This window comes from Muntiacus reevesi, chromosome 6 (assembly GCF_963930625.1).
Source record: "Muntiacus reevesi chromosome 6, mMunRee1.1, whole genome shotgun sequence".
NCBI lineage: Eukaryota > Metazoa > Chordata > Mammalia > Artiodactyla > Cervidae > Muntiacus > Muntiacus reevesi.
This window is the reverse complement of record NC_089254.1, coordinates 61,240,237-61,264,123: the sequence shown is the minus strand read 5'-3', so window position 1 is coordinate 61,264,123 and position 23,887 is coordinate 61,240,237. Positions and strand designations below refer to the sequence as shown.

Here is a 23,887-nt window from a genome sequence, read left to right as displayed (position 1 = left end):
GGTCAGAACTGACATCAGGATCCAGGTGATCTCCTGAATCTCATTCTAGTGTTTGGTCTACCAGACATGGTATTAGCCTTTGAGCGTCAAACAGGCTTCTGATGCAAAAGAAATTAAAGACCATTGTCATAAAGTGCTTATGACTATTAAGAAATACACTCCTAAATGCCCAGTCCTTAGGAAAGTGATAAAGAATCAAGCTGCCCAGACAAATTGATACAGAAAAAGACCTGCATTTTCTGGATACTCATTCATTGATGAGAGAAATGTGAGGGGCATGATACGGCAGATGCCAGCAGATAATGCTCAGGTTCCCTAGAGAATGGGACCCCGCCTCCAGAGTCTGCGGAATTAGAAGGCTGAGGAGGTAGAACACTGGAATTGACTCATGCTCTTAAAATTGAAGAATTAATTTAAAACATAAATAGTTGGGAAATATCAATGATCTATCATAGATGATAAGTGAGAGTATTTGTGTGAATTTGAGTCAAGTGACCGAAAGAGAAGTTCATGGAGACAATAAATGCACATTCTTATCTCCATTCCTATCTCCTTGCCAGTGGTGGTCATTAGTACACGGAGTCCGGCTGAAAGGAGAACTGCAGGCAGAGCAGGCAGGTAGGTCTGGTTCAGACTTCCAGCTGTACTTCTAGGAAGACTGGGATCTAAATAGGCGGCTCCAGCCTCTCCCTTGATGGGCTCACCAGGCAAGGGAATAATGAAAGTTCCCCTCAGTGTGGAGTTTGTGGCAGTGGCTTTCTGGACAAGTAACCCCAGAGCAGCTTTCAGTCTACATTAGAAGGATTCTCTTGGTCTTAGCCCAAAAGTCCTGCAAGGCTGGACAAACATGCGCAGTTGTTTGTTTGTTTTTTAATTAGATACTGACCTTGAAACGACTGATCAAATCATAGCGAGTGAGTAACTCATAGAAAATGAATTTCAGTGCATGGTCCCCACTGGCTTCATTGAGGGAAAAGACATCAAAGGACCACTTGTCCACATCCTACAGGTCAGGGCAGAAAGAAAAGAATTCATTAGTTGGTAGCCACTTACATTTATCTTCCTACTTTGGGGTTAGCCTGTAGCCCTAACTTGGTAATTCACAGTCTAAGACTCGAATACTGTTTCCCCTCTCAAACTTTTTCCAATATAGCAATCCTACTGATAAAATATGAAATAGCCTTATTAGTAATAACAAGAGCTATAATTTACTGGGTACATACCTAGGCATTATGATCAATGATAAATATATAATTCATCCTGAAAACAAGTCTAGTGGTAGGTATTATCAGTTATATCTCACAAATGAGAAAACTGAGAAGTTAGCTAATTTCCCTAAGATTCATAAAAGGCAAGTGTTAGGAACACATGTGGGGCAAAAACACAAACACACGTTCAACTGAAGTTTAAACTCAAGCTCTTTCCATTAACCTTCCACTACTTCTGCTGAATTCCAAAGTTTTAATTGACTTCACAATAACCTAGGGTGTTCCCTATCCCTAACCAGGCCTGTAATACCATCTACTGACTTCCTCTTGGTCCATTGTGGAGAATGTTAACCCACTTAAAAGTGTTCAGAAACATGCATGATACAGAACACAAAACAATGTGTCACTTTAAGAATCTAATCTGCTAAGCTGAAGCCAAGGGGAAAGCCTTCATTCCACAGGATGGAAAAATGTTATCACTTCTGGAGACACTGATCTGAGGACCGAGTCCTCATATCTGTAAGTCATTTTACTGGAAAATATGAAACTAAGAGCTAAGCTGAACACACTCCTCACACACTATTCTTAAAGTTCAGAGTTTTATTTGTCCATAAAATAGTGACTTCAAAATATATGTAAACACTGTCAAATACATCTTTGACTTATAGATAGCTACTTGTGGGTGTTATAAACAAAGGCATGTTTAAGAAATAATTAAAGCAATAGTCATTTGGTTTCTCAGCATATCAAGAGTTTCATTTCAGTGGTTAAGGAAAGTGTATTGCCATGAGCATGACAATAAGGATGCATGTGAGATCACACTGAACCTAAGCTAGGTGTCAGATGGTCTCCTGGAAGAGACCTTGGCTTAGGAACTGCTGGACCCAGTGACTCCCACAACAGCTTCCACTGCATTCCAACATCACCTATCCATCCCAATCCTGTTCCTCTCCAAAGATCCAAATCATGAAGATCACCCTGAGATCACAAAGGGTCTCTCTCATGGATACCAGGGCACAGGGAAAACAAACAGTATATAGGGAAAACCAAACATTTCCAAAAAGGTTTCAAATAGGTTGTGTCAATTCACATTTAGTAGTAAACCTCACTTTAGCCTTCAATAATTTCTCCTCCATTATAATAAATAAAGAAATAGTCACAAGTGCTAAACATTTTCTGTGCCAGGCACAGTAGGAACAATTGATACACACTTGCAAACCCTTATAACCCTAAAAATGGGTATCACTTTCTCCAGTTTCATAGATGGCCACCCCATCTCTCATAGAGAGATGAAATGAAGTGTCTAATGCCAATACCAGGCAACAACTCCACTGATGCCCCAGTGATAGCATCACTGACAGATGACATTGTAAGCTCAATGAATATGTGCTGTGACCCAAACCATAGGCCCTAACTACCCCAAGAGTGCCTAGGCCACAGACAGTGGAGCCATTTAAGATTAATCCAAGAACCCAAGGTTGACCTTGAAAGTGAAAGCTGCTCAGCTGTGTCCGGCTCTTTGTGACCCCATGGACTATACAGTCCAGGGACTTCTCCAGGCCAGTATACTGGAGTGGGTAGCCTTTTCCTTCCCCAGGGGATCTTCCCAACCAGGAATAAAGCCCAGGTCTCCTGCAATGCAGGCAGATTCTTTACCAGTTGAGCCACAGGGAAAGTTCAAGAATACTGGAGTGGGTAGCCTATCCCTTCCCCAGCAAATCTTCACAACCCAGTGATTGAACCGGGGTCTCCTGCAATGCAGGCAGATTCTTTACCAACTTAACTATCAAAGAAGCCCTAAGGTTCACCTTGGCTACCAAAATTGGCACTGTCATGACAGCCATTGTCTAGCTATTAGTCCTAAAGAAAACTCCACTGACAACTCAGTAGGTAGGAAAACATTTGGTCGCATTTTTTAATCCTCTTCATATAAATGAATAAAAGAAGAAAAAAGCTATCACTGGAAATGAAGAGATAATCATAGTAAAAAGTCAAGATTTATTCTGGATATTAGGTCTTAGAGAAACAGAAGGATGTGTAAATACAGACCGTGAGATGGATAGTCTCTTTAGCCCCTCATTTTGGGGACATTTTAGCTGCGATTCTCAAATTTCAGTGCTCTTTAGAACCACCTGGGGTGCTCAGAAAAAAATGTTGATTCTTTGGTGGAGGATTCTGAAGAATCCTGGCTTGTGGCCTGGAATCTGCATTTTAACAAGCACCTAATTTAACTGCCTGAAACCAATCTTCTCTTCTTAGCAAATTTGGCCCAAGCACCAGTCCTGTGAATTTCCTATTAGTCTAGTGTGAAGGAAGCCTGAACCTCCTCATTTCCTCCCCCTTTAAACCTGGAGTCTGTCCAGGCTGTCTCTTCCTGAGTCACATGGCATATGCCCTTCTAAAGAACAGCACAATTCTCCATTCCTGATAACCCCGCCTTAGAAGATTAGAGATAAAACAACCCAAATTAGAAGCTAGTATTCACTGCATGGAAACAAATAAAAAGAACAAAAGTGCAACATATTTCAAATTTAGAGATTGGTGGTGACTAATTATTCTCTTCCTTAAACGTTATTTTATGCTATGTTCTTACATTAATCACAAAGGTTAACATGACAGTAGCAGGATGATTATTTTATTAATTGTATTCTCTCAGGCTTTTGGGAAATTTTCTGTAGTAGAAGAAAATAATAGTGATTCCATATAAATTGCTGGCAGTGGAGTGAAAATAACCTTTTCCTAATAAGGTTTCTATGTAAAAAAAAAAAGAATCTATGTCATCTGTCCAGTTCAACTCCAATCCACTGAAAATAAAACCAGAGTCTAGGGACACAGAAAAACATTACATAGTAAAAAGGTCTTGAACTTCCACAGTAAACAGAGCATACAACGAAGAGAAATAATAGCTTTAGCCTTCTGCACTGCATTAGCAATGGTGTGGAGAAGGGCAGCAATTCAGAGTTAGCATTTATTCTGAATCATCAAGGTAACTTTCCCCTCCAAAAGACAACATGTCTGCTTCTGAGAATTACTTTTCCCTCCAGATGTTCAAGCTGGTTTTAGAAAAGGCAGAGGAACCAGAGATCAAATGGTCAACATCTGCTGGATCATCGAAAAAGCAAGAGAGTTCCAGAAAAACATCTATCTCTGCTTTATTGAGTATGCCAAAGCCTTTGACTGTGTGGATCACAGTAAACTGTGGAAAATTCTGAAAGAGATGGAAATACCAGACCACCTGATCTGCCTCTTGAGAAACCTGTATGCAGGTCAGGAAGCAACAGTTAGAACTTGACATGGAAAAACAGACTGGTTCCAAATAGGAAAAGGAGTACGTCAAGGCTGTATATTGTCACCCTGCTTATTTAACTTCTATGCAGAGTACATCATGAGAAACGCTGGGCTGGAAGAAGCACAAGCTGGAATCAAGATTGCTGAGAGAAATATCAATAACCTCAGATATGCTGATGACACCACCCTTATGGCAGAAAGTGAAGAAGAGCTAGACTCTTGATGAAAGTGAAACAGGAGAGTGAAAAAGTTGGTTTAAAGCTCAACATTCAGAAAACTAAGATCATGGCATCTGGTCCCATCACTTCATGGGAAAAAGATGGGGAAACAGTGGAAACAGTGTCAGACTTTATTTTTCTGGGCTCCAAAATCACTGCAGATGGTGATTGCAGCCATGAAATTAAAAGATGCTTACTCCTTGGAAGGAAAGTTATGACCAACCTAGATAGCATATTAAAAAGCAGAGACATTACTTTGCCAACAAAGGTCTGTCTAGTCAAGGTTATGGTTTTTCCAGTGGTCATATATGGATGTAAGAGTTGGACTGTGAAGAAAGCTGAGCACTGAAGAATTGATGCTTTTGAAGTGTGCTGTTGGAGAAGACTCTTGAGAGTCCCTTGGACTGCAAGGAGTTCCAACCAGTCCATCCTAAAGGAGATCAGTCCTAGGTGTGTTCATTGGAAGGACTGATGCTAAAGCTGAAACTCCAATACTTTGGCCACCTCATGTGAAGAGCTGACTCATTGGAAAAGACCCGGATGCTGGGAAAGATTGAGGGCGGGAGGAGAAGGGGACGACAGAGGATAAGATGGCTGAACGGCATCACCGACTCGATGGACATGAGTTTGAGTAAACTCCGGGAGTTGGTGATGGACAGGCAGGCCTGGCGTGCTACAATTTATGTGGTCGCAGAGTCAGACATGACTGAGTGACTGAACTGAACTGAAGCATAAAATAACAATTCATGCACATCACAGGTTGTTTCACATTTCTTCAGTCATTCTGTATAGAAAAGAAGCTCCATTTTGTAAGAAATATTTTCATAAATTTCTTAGTACTGGTAAAACCACCTGTATATATTTTCACAATAAAGGAAGAAATTAAGAATAAAGATGCTTTTAACATTCCTAAGACTTTTACTGAAGGTTTCAGATTCAATTATGAAAATCAGTGCAACTTCACAGTGGGTGTTATGAAACATCAGATCTTATAAAGTGGTTTCACAGATTAAATAAATGTTGCTGTGAATTACACAATTGAGCATTAGAGTTGAGGTTGTAGAGGAGGGAGAGAAAAAAATGTATCTTCTTGCTGTATCTTTCCTGAGCACCCTTCCTGTCCTAGATGACTTGACAAGAGACGAAATGGTGAACTGAGAATCTGAATACAGAATCTCCCGAAGTCAGGTAGTGAATGTCCCTGAGACAAGAGAAAGGGACTATAGAATATAAAATCAAACTAGCCCTAAAGGGCTCTTTCTTGACATTAAATTGATCTGATTCTGTGAATAGGGAATTTAAATTATCTTCTGAAAATTCCATCAGGGATACACTTTTCAGGTTTCAGAGAAAGCTTTGTAGTTGTTGTTCAGTCATTAAGTCATGTCTGACTCTCTGCAGTCCCATGGACTATAGTCCGTCAGGCTCCTCTATTCATGAAATTCCCCAGGCAAGAATACTGGAGTGAGTTGCCATTTCCTTCTCCAGGGGATCTTCCTGGACCAGGGATCAAACCCATGTCTCTTGCATTGGCAGGTGAATTCTTTACCATTGAGTCACCAGGGAAGCCCATTTAACAAGAGTCAGAATGCTGGGACCGCTTTGACTAAGCTGACATGATTCAATGTGTAGGCACCAGGCAATGTCAACCAGTCCTGTGATCCTGGGCCTTAGCACAGCCCCTAAATTTAAAAGACCAGCGAGTCTGAATCTACACACACATACAAAAATACATCTACACAAGGGCTTTCCTTGTGGCTCAGTTGGTAAAAAATCAGCCTGCAATGCGGGAGACAAGGGTTAGATACCTGGGTTGGGAAGATCCTCTGGAGAAGGGAAAGGCTACCCACTCCAGTATTCTGGCCTGGAGAATTCCATGGACTATACAGTCCATGGTGTCGCAAAGAGTCGGACACAACTGAGTGACGTACACTTTCACTTTCAAGGGCTCTTAGAGATATTCTATACAATTCCAAGAGCTTGTCTGATTGGGAGTCATTCTGTAGGATTTAAACTCTTTAAACTCAAGCATCTGTGTGACTTTCCATGGAACTTTCAGGTTTTTTGAGAGTTTTGGGAAAACAACAGGATACATGAAGAGGATGAGGGCTGTGGAGAACATACTTTCATGCATAAAATGTTATCGAGAGCTTACTATCTGCCTATAACTCTGGTATCAAACCTTAGTTCTGTCTCTGTCTTCTTTTTTTTTCATCTCACTGAGTCTTAGTCTCTTCATCTACAAAATATACATAGAGTAGGTAAGAAGATAATGGTAGAATTATGGTCACCAAAGTTCCTCTTCATGTTGGACATTGATAATCAGAACAAATTTGATCTCCTATGGCCAAAGTCAGACTGAGTCTCATAATGCTAGATCACTGTACTGATTACCAAACTACTCCAAGAGAGCAGAAAGAAATGAAACAATACAAAATTCCATATTTTTTTTAAAAAAATGGCAGTACAAAGGCTTAAAAATTAGCAATATTGTTACTGAACAGATAAGAAAAAAATAATGAAAGAAAAAAGTCAGGAATGACTGGGAAAACTATAAATGAACTGTAAATGAAAACCTATTTTCTAACAACAAATTTAACTTTTTATAGGGCAGTATATACATTGTAAGATCTTTTTATTGGTATTACCTTTAATGCTTCAATAACAGCTGGTGGATAGCTCAGTCCAACCATGTTTGATGTCCGTCTATACATTCTGGCAAAGTCAGAAGGAAAAAAAATGCAATATTATATCTTACAAAGAAAAATTAGCAGGCCACAGAGTTATACCAGTATTGACAATTAATAAGAGGTCATATCATCTGATAAACCCAAGGAATCTAAAATTTATTTTACAACCTTTCTCATAGTCATTCAAGGGGCTTAAATGTTCAATCAAATGAAACTAAAGCAATCCAAACATGTAAACCATTGGAAACAACAAACAAAAAATAAGTCTATGTGACCCAAATGAAGTTATTAAAATGGGTCTCCTCTTCTTCTGGAAGTGAATTATAGTATAGCACAGACAGTATATAATGTATTACTTTATCCTGAAAAAAGAACTCCTATGGGGGACCCATTTAGAAGAGATTTTTCTTTAGAACTAAAAGATTAAGGAGAACTCAAAATGTTCTCAAAAGAACTCAAAAACTAAAGAGAAAAATGTCCCAGGTAAACTTTGAGCCAACCACAGCATTTCTAAAACATGTAATTGTGTAGTAAGGATTGTAGGATGAATAAATCAATTTCTGGAATCCATTTCTGGGGATGGGGGCAATTTAATTTCAAAGAGCAAAGTGACTTACAAAATTGGAAAGTGTCATGGGGAACTCAAACCTCTTGACTGAACTTCTCCCTGGATCAATACCCTCACAGAGCATCTTTGACCTGTTTCAAATGTAGACATCATCCACGTATGTCAAATAATGATGATAAGATATGCCTTTTTTTAAAAATCAGAGGCTGAACTCAAACTAAATCTTAACGTGAACAAAAAGAACTCCAAGCAAAGGCAAAAAGCTTGTGCTAATGATGCTGCAGAGATATGTTTTTCCATCTCTTCTTATTCAAGACTGTTTCCACCCAGAATTTTTAGTATTTATAAAGATACCAAACCTACATCAACACAAGTTTCTTCAGTGATTAGAAACCAGTGTCCCTTTCGCTGTTTTGGTTACTGAATGACAGACATCTTTACCTCTCCACAAATATCCCAGCCTGCACTGCGTGGACGATGCTCTTGAACCGCGGCTTCTCCTCACTTCTTCTGAGCATCATCCCCATCTGCCGTGTGAAGGTGGAAGCCAGCCAATCTCGGACCTCAGAAGGCACTGCATCTGACTGAATGTCACTGAGCTCATCCTCCGTATCCAGGAGTCGCCTGGGCCCAAGAAACAGCACCACAACACAGATTAAATCTGAAGTTAGAGCTCCCTGTTCAAAGCAGCTGTTCTTCTCTCCCACCCACCTGAATACACAGGTGCAAAAAAACCATAATAAATGGGCCACAAAAAATCCAGTACTTTTTTGGACAAGGCTTGTGAAAGCCCACCATTTTTGTTTCAGGGTGGTTTTCTCTACCAGACTGCATAAAGGAACCAAGGAGTCAGAGAAGGTCAAATAATCTTCATCTCAGGCTCTGTGGGCCTGATCCACTGCACTCAGGTGTAACCAGTATCTTTATTGCTTGATGATTTGTGGAATTGGAATGGAATCTAAACGTCTCATTTAAAATGCATTCACAAGATTTATTTCATAGATGGCCAAGTGACATTATTTTGTTTGAAAATAATGGCACTTAAAAACTATAGACAACACTGTGGCTGATTTATGTTGATGTATGGCAAAAACCTTCACAATATTGTAAAGTAATTATCCTCCAATTAAAACAAATAAATTAAATTTTAAAAAGTGATAAACAACAATACTGTATTACAAACTTCAAAGCTGTGAAGATCTTAGATCTTATATGTTTTCACCACAAAAAAAAATAATAAATTATGTGATGTGATACAGATGTTTTTAACCCTATAGTGGTAATCTTATGGTAGTAAATAAATAGAACAACATATTGTACACCTTAACTTTTACAATGTTACATGTCAATTACATCTCAATAAAACTAAATTTTAAAAAAGAAAAAAAAAGACTTTGCAAAGTATTACCCAAATCACATCAACTCAAGTCTTCTGAAGTAATAAACCCAAATGGCAAATACTGATACCCTCTCTCTAGCTTAAAAGGACATTACAAAAACTTAAATGTCTAAATTTAAGCAAAATTTCCTAAATAATTCAGCTCTTTATTTAAGAACAGTGATTTGTCATGTGTGCTTAGCAGACTTTTAAGACCTAATCATGGATTAGGCTAGAATAGAACATAAATAGCAATAAATTACAATACTGTAAAACTTTGAAAGTTGTATTTTATACTTATATTAAGGGCTACTAAAAATAAGCAGTAAAAACAGGTGTCAATGAGCTTTTTGTTTTTTTTATTTTTTAGATCCTCCAATTGGAAGGTAAGGGAGAAATATACAACATTTAGTAAAAAAAAAAAAAAAAAAAAAAAGAACAAAACTATGGTATCAAATTTCCTTAAATTAGGGAACAAGCATAGCACTGAAACCTACGCCACATGATTCTTAAATTACTGGGAAGTCTTATCAGATTGAAATTTGGCATAGAAAAGTTAGACATCAAAATGCTAACAGAGGAGCTTCTCTGAACTAGGTAAAACAAGAAAAGCCTTTCATATTTACCAATTCAATGTTTTTCAAAGAAAAGCAATTGTTTTTTTTACTCTCAAATGCACTTAGTAACTGGAAATGCTTTGGTACTTACGGATAACTCAAGTGAAAAGAGTCTTCTAAGAAAATCAATAACATATCAAAGGATTGAGGGAGGAATACTGGGGGTTTAAGAGATTAAATGCTTCTTCAACCCTTCAAAACCTTCCATTTATAGATGGACATCATGAATTAAAACTTGAATGCAATTTTTAGGCTGAGATGAATAATATGTAATAATTCCAGAAGAACTCTACATTTGATTAGAAATCTAGTAATCCTATTATAAATGAGGATGTACAGAGGATATCCAAATCTTGGATATCAATCAAATTTGTGATATCCAAATCTACCCCATTTGTGAAAACTAAAGCTCAAATCAAACCAATCATTTGAATGTTACCACCTACATGCCATGAGGGACATTTCAGAAAGTCATATAATAGAAAATTTATCATCGACTTCTTGCCATTTTAGCTCACCTGGTTTCATCAATGTACACAGATTCAAGCACAGAGGCTGCATATTCCAAATTCTTCTTGAGATCTACCACTGAAGCCTCCCCTCTCTCTAATTGTTTGACCAAAGATCGTAACCTGGAGGTGGGGGAAGAGACATGATTCAATTAGAATAGAAGAAACAAAAAATAACCCTACAATTGCAGTGAACAGTTTATAGCCATTAAATGTTTGTATTTATCCCAATACATACGAAAGGAAAATACAAATCTAATGATGAAACCATTATTTCTCAAAGAAGCAAGTTATAAAATAAATTCACACATTTTTCCCCCACTATGAATCAGAAAGAAAAATGTTCTCATCTACCAGGACTGACCTTGTCCCACACTTTCTAACTACCTTTCATCTTTCTAACAATTTCCTAAATTATCAATAATTTTGCTTCTTTTCTGATTTTAATTCTTTTTGGTCCTAATTGGATGGAGTAAAGCATGACCAGCAACATCACCAAACACTGCTTTAGTTGAAGGTACTTTGTTCAGCTGTGACCATACAGAATATCAGTCTCATGGCCCACAGGTGTTCCAAGACAGGCTATGAGACTTAGAGCGCCAAAGTCACCACAGAGGGCTGCAGAAGGAATACAAGAAGGCAAGCTCTTTTACTGGATAGGAAGAATTACTCTGGTGGTGCTTGTGGTAGTGATTTAGTTGCTAAGTCATGTCCGACTCTTGCAATCCCATGGATAGAGGAATCTGGCAGGCTATAGTCCATGGGATTCTCCAGGCAAGAATACTGGAGTGGGCTGCCATTTCCGTCTCCAAGAATTACTCTAGGAGCAGATAAATAATACCCTAGTTTTGTTTTTTAAAGGAGGATGGATGATAAAACGAGGTACTGAGGACAAGACCTTTCCCACTGCTCTTCAAGAATTCCCTGGAGTAGGAAATGACAACCCATTCCACTATTTTTGCCTAGAGAATTCTATGGACTATAGCCTGGTGGGCTATAGTCATGGGATCCCAAAGAGTTAGACACAACTGAGCATGCACACATGTCAAGAGTTCCAGACAGTGTGAGAAATGATAAAACTCTCCTCTTACTTATGTGAACATTATCCCCACAGAGAAGGATTTCCTACCTATGAGAACAATAAAATGCCAACAGATTATCAAAGACCAGAAACTGGGAACACTGTAAATACCACAGAGATCTGGAGATTGCACAACTCTTCAGGTTGTTTGACAGCCAGCAAACAATGACACTTTGAGGACAAGATGTTTGAACATATTTGGGTTTCCCAGATGGCACTAGTACTAAAGAATCAGCCTGCCAATATAGGAGACCCAAGAGATGCAGGTGTGATCCCTGGGTCATGAAGATCCCCTGGAGTAGGAAATGGCAGCCTATGGTTTTTCCAGTAGTTGTGTACAGATGTGAGAGCTGGACCATAAAGAAGGTTGAGCGCCGAAGAATTGATGCTTTTGAACTGTGGTACTGGAGAAGACTCTTGAGAGTCCCTTGGACAGCAAAGAGATCAGACCAGACGATCCTAAAGGAAATCAACCCTTATATATTCATAGGAAGGACTGATGCTAAAGCTGAAGCTCCAATACTTTGGCCACCTGATGTGAAGAGCCAGCTCATTATAAAAGACCTTGATGCTAGGAAAAACTGAAGGAAGGAGAAGGAAACAACAGAGGATGAGATGGTTGGATGGTATCACCAACTCAATGGACATGAGTTTGAGCAAACTCCGGGAGATAGCGAAGGACAAGGAAGTCTGGCATGCTGTAATTCATGAGGTCAAAAAGAGTCAGACATAACTTGGAGACTAAAGAACAACAATGCTTGCTAATTATAATCATCATGTTGTATATAGATCCCCAGAATTTATTTATCTTATAACTGGAAGTCTGTACTCTTTGACTAACACCCCCCATTTACCACTATTAATTTTAAAAGGCATTTGTTATTATTATTGCCATTGTTGTTATTCAGTGGCCTTGGTCATCACAGGTAACCACATGAGAGCCATCCTATCAGGATGCTTAAGATCCATTTCCCAAAACCATTTCCACTTTTTTGACTTCAAAATATTCTCGGGCTTGCATTCATAAGGGAGGATAGGTCAACTTCTCCAAAAGGCATAAACTACTCCCCTCCAGACCTACATGAAAATGATATAAAAAACAACAAAGGAGGAAAAGCTCAGGATCAACCTTAAACAGTAGACAAGAGGGTCAGCCATACAAAAGAAATTTCCAGGAATTTCAGTGATGTAAAATACAAAGGAAATTAGATGGAGGGTAGTGGTGAGCTGACTTGTGAATCTCCATCACGCAAAAGGGAAATATGCAAAAGAAATAAGCAGAGGCCTCTGCACACTTGGAGGTGAGAGTCAGCCTGCGGATCCCATTAGCAGCGTTAGGAAGTGTTCTGGTTTCCCAGGCAGCCCAAGACAGGGAGCTGGCATGGAAGGGTGTACCAGTCACTCACACACAGTGGACAGCCAGCCTGCCAAAGAATGGGGAGACTGCAGACGCAAGCCCTGAGAACTGTTCCAAATAAGGAATGGAAGCTCTTCAGCAAACTATGTTCCTGGCTAAGTCTGCCTCTGCCTCTAATTCTGACTCTCACCTCCGGAAGCCAAACTACCCACTAGGCTGTTTGGACTCTCCACTGGCAAAGTAAAATGAGGGTAAATGTAAACTTTCTAAAAACTTTCTCCCTTAACTTAAGGCTTAAAGATTCTACCAGGGTTTGACATGACTCTCAAATAGGACACATGGCAGTTCTCAAAACCTAAGAGAAGACAAAACACAAAAAATTATGAGGGAGCATATAAAACTAATAGAAGTAAAAATCAGATGATTCTCTCTTCCTACAAAAGGACATCCCTAGGAAACAAACAGAAGCAGCTTTAATCAAATAAGTTTTCCTAGACTGAGGAAAAACCTTTATAAGCAGATCAAAAGGGATCAAATAAAACTAGAAGAAAAAATTCAACATATTCTGTTGTAATTTTTTATCTCTGAAAATAAAAGGAAAGCATTAAGAAAAATATATTACTTATAAAGTAACAAAAATTCAAGCTAGCCATAGACTTCCACCATGCCAAATATCAGAAACCAAGTTAATAACAATACCAGTTTTTGAGAATAATATAGTGTGTGATTCAAGATATCTAGATCTCCCTATGGGTTTCCCTGGTGGCTCAGTGGTAAAGAACTGCCTGCCAAATCAGGAGACACAGGAGACATAGGTTCAATCCCTGGTCTGGGAAGATTCCCTGGAGAAAGAAATGGCAACCTACTCCAGTATTCTTGCCTAGAGAACTCCATGGACAGCAGAGCCTAGGGGGCTACAGTCCATGAGGTCACAAAGAGTTGTCACAACTAAGCGACTAAACAACAACAACAAATATTCACCTATATTTAGTATAATTGTCATGTATATTTAAAGCCAACAAATATATTCTCAGGTATGGACAAGCTCAAAATTTCATCATTCATATGCTTTCACAGAAAACAAAAATGAAATACTTTAAGGCAAACGCTGGGGCAGTGACCTTTCAAGGAGGATAGATTTGTGGGTCTCCAATTAAATGAATTCTGGATTTATGACTTAAATGTAACAAAGCCAATCTTAACAAAATGGACAAGTAGTTTAAAAACATTAAAAAGGAGTGGCAGGTGAAATATAATGCCCATTACCCTTCTTTTCTAGGTAAATACCTATTCCTAGTATAAATGTTTCCTATGTCACGTTTATGAACTAAAAATTAATTATAACCAGTCAAAAATGATTAAAATTACTAAGAACACTATATGGAATATCACTTTATATCCATTCTTATTAATAATTCCCAATCCGGGGAAAGTACAGTATTGGGAGAATTAAGTCATGAAAGTACAGTATTGTGTGTGGATCAAGTCATGAAGAGCTGCACATCAATCTGCAATAAGTAGTCCAGGACCCCAGGCCAGACCAGGGGTGGTGCTCCCACTCAGCAGTTCAGATCAGCAGCACCGAAAATCATCTCCCCAGAAAGCCCCCGGCATTACGTCACAACGAGCAGAAAATCAGCAGTGTAGGGCTTCAACCAGACATAGTCACCGGTGGAGCTGGCCAGACACTGAACACAGCCACACTTACATATCCAGTGTAAGCCAACCAGTGTGACCCACTGGATCACAACCCATTAATCCAGCCTGACTCAACAGAGCTGTAAACAGAAGCAAACCCCTAGCCCAGTGGCTTCTACAAACCCAGAGAAGAAATGACACAAAATAAAGTATCTTCAAAGGGTTGGGAGGGAGGTTGGCGGGAGCTTCAAGAGGGAGGGGACATGCGTAAACCTATGGCTGATTCATGCCGATGTACGGCAGAAACCAATACTACCTTGTAAAGCAATTATCTTTCACTTAAAAAATAAAGTATCTTCAAGATGCCTAAGACTTACTAGAAATTCATATCAACTCCCATCTCTCTAGATGATGAGATAAGTGAAAGATCCACCAACACCCTGGGAGACATGAAGGCAACCCATGATAACACACCCATGGTGTTTATGGAAAACACCCATGGTGTTTATGGAAAACACCCAAAGACATTCACTTCGTTTTATTCAAGGACAACTAACCAGGAGAAAAAAATTCCCAAAAGATTCAGCAATTAAAAAAAAGTAGAGAATCATCTTCAAATTGCAGAGAAAGGACTCACTTTTGAAAAGATTCACTACTGAAAACACAAGTAAGTTTTAGAGAGCATCTGCTTTGTGTTCAATAAAATTCAAGAAAATAGATCTGAGAAACAAAGGTGAAAGCTGAAATCATAGGTAATAAAAGTGGACATACTGAGAGAAGAAGTTAAAAAGAAACGAAATATGACAACAACAACAACAAAAAGACTATAAGAACTTACAAAAAATAGTGACCAACTTCCTATATACCTAGCTCCTATTCAGACTGGCACCTGTCACAGGTGTCACTAGCTCAGCCAGTAAAGAATCGGCCTGCAGTGTGGGAGACCCGGCTTTGATCCCTGAGCTGGGAAGATCCCCTGGAGAAGGAAACAGCAAACACTCCAGTATTCTTGCCTGGAAAATCCCATGGACAGAGGATCCTGGCGGGTGACAGTCCATTGTGTTGCAAGAATTAGAAACGAATTAGTGACTAAACCACCCACACAAACCCTAGGAAATTCCAGATCCCTACTTTCAAACATTGTTGGGCTCTAGGGAAGCACTCAGGTGGGTGATGTTTCACTGGCTCCACAGTCCGCCCTCTCCTCTAATCCTTTATACTTCTTAGAACATTCTGCCTTGACCCCCACCCCACTCTACCACCTACAGTCTACCTGTTGGAGAAATTGCTGCTTTGTGAGCAGAAGACTTTCAATTAGTTCTTTTACCAAGGTCACGAACTAGTCTCAAAAACTGAAAAATGTCTTAAGGTTTTTGGGAATATGGAGGTACCCTTACCTATTTTTCATCATAGTACAGGCTTACTCTAAAGCTCAATCCATCTTAAGAGTTGTCTGAAAACAGCCAAAATCATTCATACCCATACTACAAAAACTAATTTTGTGAGACTTGGAGAGACTAGTTAAGCAGAAAGGCTCAGATGCCTTCCTTTCTTTTCCCAGTAAAGTTTGTCTGGATGCTTTTCCATTTAATTCATTTTACCTAAAAGTCCAATGTTCCCAAGGACAGGTCCCATGGTAAGCTGTAGTACATCTAGTTTTCTAATACTATTCAAAAGGACTTTTGGTCCAGGCACCTAAAGAAAGGGAGGGAGGGAGGGAGAAGGGAAACGTACAGCAATAAGAATAATAAAGCTTCTCTTCTGAGTGAATGTTCATAGTTTCCAGCACCCCATCCATTTCTGTCACTGTGGCTGCCAGATAATAGTTCCAGTATAGAAGTGCAACACCATTTTAGGAATCGCTCACACTTTCAAACTTTGGCAAGATGCCTTTCTCTTTAAGTGCACGCGTGTGTGCTCACTCATGTCCTACTCTGGACCGTGGCCTGCTGGGCTCCTCTGGCCATGGGATTATCCAGGCAAGAATACCAGAGTGGGCTGCCATTTCCTCCTCCAGGGGTCTGAACCTCCCAACCGAGGGTCTGAACACGCATCTCCTGCATTGGTGGGCAGATTCTTTACTGCTGAGCCATCAAGGAAGCAGCCTTTCTTTTAAGATAGTGTACAATTTCATTGTGGATGAGCCTCTGCCATCTTTACATGAGTCTTCCATTTCTCCACATAAACCCTTTGCTTTCTCTAAGCATCTCTGCTGCAAGGCATATGATGAAACATTACATCCCTTTGGCTCCCAGTGTCCTCAGGTCCAGGGCAAGTCCTGGATGAATACCTGGAGACCAGGTCATTATCTGGATTACAGAAAACTTTTGGAGGAAAGAAACTCAATGAGGCAAGACCAGCCCACTGTATTTTAGAACTTGGAAAGCAGGTGGAAAAGACAAAGTCTCTTTTCTTTTCCCACAAAGATAATTTCTAGGACCAACAAAGTTGACTTTATTAGGAAGCAACTCTTTGACTTAACTCTATAACTTAGACAAGCACCCTAAAATGGACTTGGCACAACTCCCCATCCAAGTGAGGTCCCCAAAACCCTTCAACACTTGGCTTTGAGAGCACATACATTTATTGAGCTTTAAATGCTGCTGGAATGAAATCAGAAAAATACAATAAAAAATAGACTGAAATAAGAAGCCATGAAACATGCTTTCTTCTTTTTTTTTTTTTTTTTTTTTTTTATTTTATTTTATTTTATTTTATTTTTTTAAATATTATTTTATTAGTTGGAGGCCAATCACTTTACAACATTTCAGTGGGTTTTGTCATACATTGGCATGAATCAGCCATATAGTTACACGTATTCCCCATCCCGATCCCCCCTCCCACCTCCCTCCCCACCCGACTCCTCAGGGTCCTCCCAGTGCACCAGGCCCGAGCACCTGACTCATGTATCCCACCTGGGCTGGTGGTCCGTTTCACCATAGATAGTATACATGCTGTTCTTTCAAAACATCCCACCCTCACGTTCTCCCCCAGAGTTCAAAAGTCTGTTCTGTACTTCTGTGTCTCTTTTTCTGTTTTGCATATAGGGTTATCGCCATCATCTATCTAAATTCCGTATATATGTGTTAGTATACTGTAATGTTCTTTATCTTTCTGGCTTACTTCACTCTGTATAATGGGCTCCAGTTTCATCCATCTCATTAGAACTGATTCAAATGAATTCTTTTTAACGGCTGAGTAATATTCCATGGTGTATATGTACCACAGCTTCCTTATCCATTCATCTGTTGATGGGCATCTGGGTTGCTTCCATGTCCTGGCTATTATAAACAGTGCTGCGATGAACATTGGGGTGCACGTGTCTCTTTCAGATCTGGATTCCTCAGTGTGTATGCCTAGAAGTGGTATTGCTGGGTCATATGGCAGTTCTATTTCCAGTTTTTTAAGAAATCTCCACACTGTTTTCCATAGTGGCTGTACTAGTTTGCATTCCCACCAACAGTGTAAGAGGGTTCCCTTTTCTCCACACCCTCTCCAGCATTTATTGCTTGTAGACTTTTGGATAGCAGCCATCCTGACTGGCGTGTAATGGTACCTCATTGTGGTTTTGATTTGCATTTCTCTGATGATGAGTGATGTTGAGCATCTTTTCATGTGTTTGTTAGCCATCTGTATGTCTTCTTTGGAGAAATGTCTGTTTAGTTCTTTGGCCCATTTTTTGATTGGGTCATTTATTTTTTTGGAATTGAGCTTCAGGAGTTGCTTGTATATTTTTGAGATTAATCCTTTGTCTGTTTCCTCATTTGTTATTATTTTCTCCCAATCTGAGGGCTGTCTTTTCACCTTACTTATAGTTTCCTTTGTTGTGCAAAAGCTTTTAATTTTCATTAGGTCCCATTTGTTTATTTTTGCTTTTATTTCCAATATTCTGGGAGGTGGGTCATAGAAGATCTTGCTGTGATTTATGTCGGAGAGTGTTTTGCCTATGTTCTCCTCTAGGAGTTTTATAGTTTCTGGTCTTACATTTAGATCTTTAATCCATTTTGAGTTTATTTTTGTGTATGGTGTTAGAAAGTGTTCTAGTTTCATTCTTTTACAAGTGGTTGACCAGTTTTCCCAGCACCACTTGTTAAAGAGATTGTCTTTTTTCCATTGGATATCCTTGCCTCCTTTGTCAAAGATGAGGTGACCATAGGTTCGTGGATTTATCTCTGGGCTTTCTATTCTGTTCCATTGATCTATATTTCTGTCTTTGTGCCAGTACCATACTGTCTTGATGACTGTGGCTTTGTAGTAGAGTCTGAAGTCAGGCAGGTTGATTCCTCCAGTTCCATTCTTCTTTCTCAAGATTACTTTGGCTATTCGAGGTTTTTTGTATTTCCATACAAATTGTGAAATTATTTGTTCTAGTTCTGTGAAAAATACCGTTGGTAGCTTGATAGGGATTGCATTGAATCTATAGATTGCTTTGGGTAGAATAGCCATTTTGACAATATTGATTCTTCCAATCCATGAACACGGTATGTTTCTCCATCTGTTTGTGTCCTCTTTGATTTCTTTCATCAGTGTTTTATAGTTTTCTATGTATAGGTCTTTTGTTTCTTTAGGTAGATATACTCCTAAGTATTTTATTCTTTTTGTTGCAATGGTGAATGGTATTGTTTCCTTAATTTCTCTTTCTGTTTTTTCATTGTTAGTGTATAGGAATGCAAGGGATTTCTGTGTGTTAATTTTATATCCTGCAACTTTACTATATTCATTGATTAGCTCTAGTAATTTTCTGGAAGAGTCTTTAGGGTTTTCTATGTAGAGGATCATGTCATCTGCAAACAGTGAGAGTTTCACTTCTTCTTTTCCTATCTGGATTCCTTTTATGTCTTTTTCTGCTCTGATTGCTGTGGCCAAAACTTCCAACACTATGTTGAATAGTAGTGGTGAGAGTGGGCATCCTTGTCTTGTTCCTGATTTCAGAGGAAATGCTTTCAATTTATCACCATTGAGGGTGATGCTTGCTGTGGGTTTGTCATATATAGCTTTTATTATATTGAGGTATGTTCCTTCTATTCCTGCTTTCTGGAGAGTTTTAATCATAAATGAGTGTTGAATTTTGTCAAAGGCTTTCTCTGCATCTATTGAGATAATCATATGGTTTTTATCTTTCAATTTGTTAATGTGGTGTATTACGTTGATTGATTTGCGGATATTAAAGAATCCTTGCATTCCTGGGATAAAGCCCACTTGGTCATGGTGTATGATTTTTTTAATATGTTGTTGGATTCTGTTTGCTAGAATTTTGTTAAGGATTTTTGCATCTATGTTCATCAGTGATATTGGCCTGTAGTTTTCTTTTTTTGTGGCATCTTTGTCTGGTTTTGGAATTAGGGTGATGGTGGCCTCATAGAATGAGTTTGGAAGTTTACCTTCTTCTGCAATTTTCTGGAAGAGTTTGAGTAAGATAGGTGTTAGGTCTTCTCTAAATTTTTGGTAGAATTCAGCTGTGAAGCCATCTGGTCCTGGGCTTTTGTTTGCTGGAAGATTTCTGATTACAGTTTCGATTTCCTTGCTTGTGATGACTCTGTTAAGATCTTCTATTTCTTCCTGGTTCAGTTTTGGAAAGTTATACTTTTCTAAGAATTTGTCCATTTCATCCAAGTTGTCCATTTTATTGGCATAGAGCTGCTGGTAGTAGTCTCTTATGATCCTTTGTATTTCAGTGTTGTCTGTTGTGATCTCACCCTTTTCATTTCTTATTTTGTTAATTTGGTTCTTCTCCCTTTGTTTCTTAATGAGTCTTGCTAATGGTTTGTCAATTTTGTTTATTTTTTCAAAAAACCAGCTTTTAGCTTTGTTGATTTTTGCTATGGTCTCTTTAGTTTCTTTCGCATTTATTTCTGCCCTAATTTTTAAGATTTCTTTCCTTCTGCTAACCCTGGGGTTCTTCATTTCTTCCTTCTCTAATTGCTTTAGGTGTAGAGTTAGGTTATTTATTTGGCTTTTTTCTTGTTTCTTGATGTGTGCCTGTAATGCTATGAACCTTCCCCTTAGCACTGCTTTTACAGTGTCCCATAGGTTTTGGGTTGTTGTGTTTTCATTTTCATTTATTTCTATACATACTTTGATTTCTTTTTTGATTTCTTCTATGATTTGTTGGTTATTCAGAAGCGTGTTATTTAGCCTCCATATGTTAGAATTTTTAACAATTTTTTTCCTGTAATTGAGATCTAATCTTACTGCACTGTGGTCAGAAAAGATGACTGGAATGATTTCAATTTTTTTGAATTTTCCAAGACCAGATTTATGGCCCAGGATGTGATCTATTCTGGAGAAGGTTCCGTGTGCACTTGAGAAAAAGGTGAAGTTGATTGTTTTGGGGTGAAATGTCCTATAGATATCAATTAGGTCCAGCTGGTCCATTGTATCATTTAAGGTTTGTGTTTCCTTGTTGATTTTCTGTTTAGTTGATCTATCCATGGTTGTGAGTGGGGTATTAAAGTCTCCCACTATTATTGTGTTACTATTAATTTCCTCTTTCATACTCGTTAGTGTTTGCCGTACATATTGCGGTGCTCCTATGTTGGGTGCATATATATTTATAATTGTTATATCTTCTTCTTGGATTGATCCTTTGATCATTATGTAGTGTCCTTCTTTGTCTCTTTTCACATCCTTTATTTGGAAGTCTATTTTATCTGATATGAGTATTGCGACTCCTGCTTTCTTTTGGTCTCCGTTTGCGTGAAATATTTTTTTCCAGCCCTTCACTTTCAGTCTGTATGTGTCCCTTGTTTTGAGGTGGGTCTCTTGTAGACAGCATATATAGGGGTCTTGTTTTTGTATCCATTCAGCCAATCTTTGTCTTTTGGTTGGGGCATTCAACCCATTTACATTTAAGGTAATTATTGATAGGTGTGGTCCCGTTGTCATTTACTTTGTTGTTTTGTGTTCACGTTTATACAACCTTTCTGCATTTCCTGTCTAGAGAAGATCCTTTAGCATTTGTTGAAGAGCTGGTTTGGTGGTGCTGAATTCTCTCAGCTTTTGCTTGTCTGTAAAGCTTTTGAATTCTCCTTCATATCTGAATGAGATCCTTGCTGGGTACAGTAATCTAGGTTGTAGGTTATTCTCTTTCATTACTTTCAGTATGTCCTGCCATTCCCTTCTGGCCTGGAGGGTTTCTATTGATAGATCAGCTGTTATCCTTATAGGAATCCCTTTGTGTGTTATTTGTTGTTTCTCCCTTGCTGCTTTTAGTATTTGTTCTTTGTGTTTGATCTTTGTTAATTTGATTAATATGTGTCTTGGGGTGTTTCGCCTTGGGTTTATCCTGTTTGGGACTCTCTGGGTTTCTTGGACTTGGGTGGCTATTTCCTTCCCCATTTTAGGGAAGTTCTCAGCTATTATCTCCTCGAGTATTTTCTCATGGCCTTTCTTTTTGTCTTCTTCTTCTGGGACTCCTATGATTCGAATGTTGGGGCGTTTCACATTGTCCCAGAGGTCCCTGAGGTTGTCCTCATTTCTTTTGATCCTTTTTTCTTTTTTCCTCTCTGCTTCATTTATTTCCACCATTTTATCTTCTACCTCACTTATCCTATCTTCTGTCTCCGTTATTCTACTCTTGGTTCCCTCCAGAGTGTTTTTGATCTCATTCATTTCATTATTCATTTTTAATTGACTCTTTTTTATTTCTTCTAGATCTTTATTAAACATTTCTTGCATCTTTTCAATCTTTGTCTCCAGGCTATTTATCTGTACCTCCATTTTGCTTTCAAAATTTTGGATCATTTTTATTATCATTATTCTAAATTCTTTTTCAGGTAGATTCCCTATCTCCTCCTCTTTTGTTTGACTTGGTGGGCTTTTTTCATGTTCCTTTACCTGTTGGGTATTTCTCTGCCTTTTCATCTTGTTTAGATTGCTGTGTCTGGAGTGGGCTTTCTGTCTTCTGCAGGTCTGTGGTTCCTTTTATTGTGGAGGTTTTACCCAGTGGGTGGGGTTAGACGATTGGCTTGTCAAGGTTTCCTGATTAGCGAAGCTTGCGTCAGTGTTCTGGTGTGCGGATCTTGATTTCTTCTCTTTGGATAGCAATGGAGTGCCCAGTACTGAGTTTTGAGATGGGTCTATGTGTTAGGTGTGACCTTGGGCTGTCTGTATGTTGACGTTCAGGGCAATGTTCCTGCGTTGCTGGAGAATTTGTGTGGTATGTCGTGCTCTAAAACTTATTGGCTCTTGGGTGGTGGTTGGTTTCGGTGCAGGTATGGAGGCTTTTGTACGGTCACTTATTACTTAAAGATCCATGTAGTCAGGAGTTTTCTGGTGTTCTCAGGTTTTGGGCTTAAGTCTCCTGCTTCTGGATTTCAGTTTTATTCTTCCTGTAGTCTCAGGACTTCTCCAACTATACAGCACTCCTTTCGAAGACAATGGGCTGCTTTTCTGGGCGCCTGATGACCTCAGCTAGCGATCAGAAGTTGTTTTGTGAAGTTTGCTCTGCGCTCAGTTATTTTTTTGATGAATTTCTAGGAGAGAAAGTGGTCTCTCCGTCCTACTCCTCCGCCATCTTGGCTCCTCCTCGAAACATGCTTTCTTCTATCTGTCCATTCTGTCCAAGGTTATTCTCCCTGAGAATGGATAAGCAGCCCTAAAACGCCAGTGTAGCCTACAAAGGCTGTTGTCTCAGACAGGCTTTGTTTAGTTTGAAAAAGTGTCAAAAGGAACTGGATCCTTTACAGCACTTCCAGTCCATGTCCCAATGAATCATGAGCCCTAAAACTTCATTTGAATAATAAAAAAACCCACCATCTCAGTTCATCACATCCATGTATTTGCAAAGCAAAGGCGTCTCTGTGTACTTTCCACACACCTGTTTCCTCTGTCACTCCCATCCCTGCCACTTACCTAAATGCCATAGAAAGCAAGCTGAAACAACTCCTCCAAATGGGATTTCAGGCTCACGCTTTAATGTCATCCAATGATACCATCTGAATATTTTTCTGGAGATCTGTTTATTTCCATAATTAACATTGTGGTACTTGAAACATCCCTTCAGCCTTGTCTGGGTGCTCTCTGAAAGCAGGTACTGTGATAGGCTCCAGGAGTACAAAGTGGGACGATGCAGTGCCTTCTCTCAACCAGGGGAGACAGACAACTAATCAGAACTCACCCCACAACTACAGCAAGAGTGACGGCAGCATGAGACAGGGGTGCTAAGAAAGCACACAGGAGAGAAACTGCCAAGTCACAAGGGCCTCTCTAGAGGAGGGGATATCAGAGCTGAATCGAGGCCAGAGAGACATCAGCCAGGCCAGCAAGATGGAATGGAGTAATTGGTGGGCCGGGAAGATGGTGATACATTCAAGGAATCCCAATGTGATTGGAAT

General features: G+C 39.2%; 1 protein-coding gene across 2 annotated transcripts in view; it reads right to left on the bottom strand.

Annotated features, from left to right (window-relative positions):
• Positions 1 to 23,887, bottom strand: part of PDE1C (phosphodiesterase 1C) — a 502,728-nt gene that overhangs the window by 110,096 nt on the left and 368,745 nt on the right. For both annotated transcript variants that reach the window (XM_065939408.1, XM_065939407.1), the window contains exons 4-7: positions 10,486 to 10,599; positions 8,414 to 8,596; positions 7,363 to 7,429; positions 887 to 1,003 (exon numbers count right to left, since the gene is read on the bottom strand). In XM_065939408.1, the coding sequence (XP_065795480.1) occupies positions 887 to 1,003; positions 7,363 to 7,429; positions 8,414 to 8,596; positions 10,486 to 10,599 (481 nt within the window). The remainder of the gene's footprint in view (positions 1 to 886; positions 1,004 to 7,362; positions 7,430 to 8,413; positions 8,597 to 10,485; positions 10,600 to 23,887) is intronic.